We start from the raw sequence: 3,912 nt of genomic DNA, 5'->3' as shown, positions 1-3,912 counted from the left end.
CTCATGAGCCCTGATCCAGACACAGAGGTCGATCTTGGAGCTGGTGTGGCTGGGAATCCATCTTTCTCTGGAGACTTGAGGAGGCTGAAGGGCTACCCCATAAACCCTGATACGTGCCTGAGAGCCCAGCAACACCTGACAGTGAATACCACAGAGTGGTCCTGCAGACAAGGGAGGGCCTGGACAGATGCCCACAGCGGTGCCCTGAAGGGGCCCAAAGCTGGCCACACTGGCAGTCTGGCAGAGCCCAGCACTGGCGCTTGGTAACAGTGCAGCCAGGTGTAGCCCGGTGCAGATGGAGGGCACCTCCTTGGAGTGGCTGCAGGAGCACCTGAGGTCTGTGCATTCTCACGGAGCGAAGCTGGTGACAGTCACAGCAGCGGTCACCAGGGAGATCGGGCCCGGGCTTGCCACACTGGTGGCTAATGCGCACCCCTGGGTAGGAAGACATATTCAAGTAATCCCTTGCAAGCCACCGGCCTGAGTGTGGGGCCCTCTGTGTTGGAGGGCTGGAAGAGAGCAAACAGGGCAGGGCCTATGGGGGATACAGTGGGAGACCACAGGGTCTACCCATATCAAGAGCAGAACCATTGTGAACAAAAGGGGGTTGCCCTGGCATGCACGGAGCTGGGACAGGACAGGAGGAAGCCAAGGCAGAGGGCACAGAGGGAAAGGAAGGAGGAGGGTAGCTGTCGATGCAGCTTCAAAAGGGAAGGAGCAGCTGGACAGGCCCGAGCTGGGGCCAATCCTTAAAGGTTCCGAGCCCGGGCAGGTAGGGCAGTTGAGGGGCTAGTCCCGTTGGTGGCGGGGTGCAAGGGCAGGGCCCATTGGTGGCGGAGGTGGTGGGCAGCTGGTGGCATAGCGTCTGGTGCTCATGCACCGTGCGGTGGGACCCAGCTGTGGACTTGCGGGTCTGGGCACGGCGTGCATGCCTCAGGGGAGACTTCGGCCAGGAAGGACTGGTAGTCTGTGCGCAGCGGGCTGTCGGGGTGCATGTGCGGGATGGCCCACTGCTCAGCCTCGCCGGTCAGCTGTGACACCAGGAAAGCCACGCGCGCGGCGGCCTCGCCAGGGAAGCACGAGGCCTGGAAGATCATGAAGCGGTCCATCTGCATGAGGAAGCCGGCCAGCTGGCCCGGGTCGCCCGAGAAGGGTTTGGCAGCGAGGTGGGCAGTGTGGTGAGTGGACAGGTGCCCCCCGAGGCCCTGGCCGACACGGGTGGGGTGATCTGCAGCGCCCCTGGGACGCGTACCCTCAGACGCAGCAGTGCCAGCTCGGCCATCAGGCTCTCCAGCATGTGCGTCAGGTTGGCCTTCTCGGCCCGCAGCGTGGAAGCCTCGCGCCATAGCGCCGAGTTGGTGAGGCGCAACGAGGTCCGCGTGTCCACCACGTCGTCCACCGGCGTGCCCGTGGCTGGTGGCGTCTGGGCCTTGTCGCTCTGGGGCTGCATGGCGTGCAGGGGCGGAGTTGGAACTGGGGCTGACACTGGGCCAGGGAGCTGCGGCTGGAACCGGGGCTGAGGCTGGAGCAGGAGCTGCTGTTGGGCAGAAGCGGAGCTGGAGCTGGTGCATGGAGCAGGGGCCGAAGTCGGGACTGGAACTGGAGCCACAGCTGGATCTGGAGCCACAGCTGGATCTGGAACTGAGGCTGGAGCTGCATGGGGCAGGGGTTGGAACCGGGGCTGAGGCTGGAGCAGGGGCTGCTGTTGGGCAGAAGCGGAGCTGGAGCTGGTGCATGGAGCAGGGGCCGAAGTCGGGACTGGAACTGGAGCCACAGCTGGATCTGGAGCCACAGCTGGATCTGGAACTGAGGCTGGAGCTGGTGCATGGGGCAGGGGCTGGAACCGGGGCTGCAACTGGTGCCACAACTGGATCTGGAGCCACAGCTGGATCTGGAACTGAGGCTGGAGCTGGTGCATGGGGCAGGGGCTGGAACAGTGGCTGAGGCTGGAGCAGGGGCTGGAGCCGGGCCCGGAGCTGCTGCGGGATGCTTCGGCCGGGCCTGCAGAATCCGGAGGGAAACACAAGCACGCAGCCCGGCCCTCCCGGCGCCCTCCCCGCGCGCGAACGAAGGGCTCCGGCCCGGGCTCCACCTGGCCGGGCCTGGCAGGCGCCGACGCCCCGGAAGTGCTTCCGCGCGGGTCAAGTCAGGTCGCGCGCGCGGGTTGCCCTGGAAACCAGCCGCGTGCTCGCGTGTGCGCAAGCGCGGCGGCCTGGTCCCGCCCCGGAAGCCGCGCGTGCCCCGCCCCTGGGCGGGTGTTCTTCCTCGGCAGCCAATCGGACGCGAGCTGATGGGCGTGGTCTGCTCCTCGGCTTCCCGCTTCTTCCAGTGGGACCGTCACTCCTCTCCCTGAGCTCTGAGGGCGAAGCTCAGTCGAGTGGCGTGGTTTGGTTTTTGGGGAAGAGCGCCTTATGGTTTTTATTTTTTTTTTTATATTTTTTATTATTTTCTTTTTTTTAGTTTTTTCTTTTTTTTTTTTTTTTTGGTTTTTGGGCCACACCCGGTGACGCTCAGGGGTTACTCCTGGCTATGCACGCAGAAGTCGCTCCTGGCTAGGGGGACCATATGGGACACCGGGGGATTGAACCACGGTCCATCCAAGGCTAGCGCAGGCAAGGCAGGCACCTTACCTCTAGCGCCACCGCCCGGCCCCTATTTTATTTTTTTTTATATTTTTTATTTTTTTTAATTTTATATTTTTTTGGATTTTAAATTTTATAAATTTATTATTTTTTTGCTTTATTTTTATTTTATTTTGGTTTCTTTGGGTCCCACCCGGCAGTGCTCAGGGGTTCCTCCTGGCTCTCTGCCCAGAAATTGTCCCAGGCAGGCCCAGGGGACCCTATGGGATGCCGGGATTGGAACCAGCGTCCTTCTGCATGCAAGGCGAACACCCTACCTCCATGCTATCTATCTCTCCAGCCCCTGCTTTTTAGTTTTTGCTTTTTGGACCACATCTGACAGCCCTCAGGGGTTCCTCCTGGCCTTGCACTCAGGGATCGCTGCTGGCAGGCTCAGGGCACCTTAGGGGATGCCCAGGCTCGAACCCAGGTCGGCCTCATGCAAGGCAAACGCCCTTCCCGCTGTGCTCTCGCTCCAGCCCTTGCAATTTGTATCTAAGGTTGCCTGCTTGGGCCAGGATCCATCTCCTGAATAGGGATTCGTTGTCGCAAAGGCTGATGTCAAAGAAAGCTTGTTGTCTTCTCTTACTGGGCACCAGTGGATAGAACCATCCAGTCTTTCTACGATGTATTTGGCTAAAAAAAAAAAATCAATCTGGGGGCCAGAGAGATAGCATGAGGTGGAGCATGTGCCTTTCATGCAGAAGGACAGTGGTTCAAATTCCGGCATCCCATAGGATCCCCCGAGCCTGCCAGGAGCGATTTCTAAGCATAGAGCCAGGAGGAACCCTTGCTAGTATGTGGAAGTATTTAAGTATTTTTGTTCTTGTTTTGTTTATTTCCCTATTAAAAGATGTTTGCAAAGCCTGTTTTTTTTTTTTTTCTTTTATTACCTGCTTTCCTACTGAAAAATATGTACCTGTCGTATTTCCCACATGGACGTGGACGTTTATAAACAGCCTTTGCAAATTAATCCCAGGAATCTCAGGGCCAGCCAGTAGGTGCTTCCATGGGGCTTACAACTGGGTGTTCCACTGACCTTAAGGATCCTTCTCAATTATCAGTGCCAGTGTGTCTGGCTCGGCCACCCAGTCTTGTCTCCGGAACACTGTGGTCACAGAAGCTGGATCCCAACAGACAGTCGCTGTTCGTGGAAGCTGAAGGCATGTCCTTCTCCAGTCTCCTCTCCAGGGCAGACCAACAGGCCGTAAGGCAAGTATCGCCTGAACTTGAAAGAACTGAAAGGATGGAAAAGGGATTGAAAAATGGCTCTTCAAACAGCAGGTGAGAC

At 58.5% G+C, this 3,912-nt stretch overlaps 1 protein-coding gene across 1 annotated transcript; it reads right to left on the bottom strand.

Annotated features, from left to right (window-relative positions):
- Nucleotides 1-749: 749 nt before the first annotated feature.
- On the bottom strand, nucleotides 750-1,918 carry RTL6 (retrotransposon Gag like 6). The gene is given in 4 exon segments (XM_049771517.1): nucleotides 750-814; nucleotides 817-947; nucleotides 949-1,156; nucleotides 1,159-1,918. Coding segments are annotated over 4 exon segments (1,164 nt in total).
- Nucleotides 1,919-3,912: the final 1,994 nt, after the last annotated feature.

This window comes from Suncus etruscus, chromosome 4 (genome assembly GCF_024139225.1).
Source record: "Suncus etruscus isolate mSunEtr1 chromosome 4, mSunEtr1.pri.cur, whole genome shotgun sequence".
Taxonomy (NCBI): Eukaryota; Metazoa; Chordata; class Mammalia; order Eulipotyphla; family Soricidae; genus Suncus; species Suncus etruscus.
The sequence above is the reverse complement of the archived record's forward strand: the minus strand, read 5'-3'. Positions and strand labels throughout refer to the sequence as shown.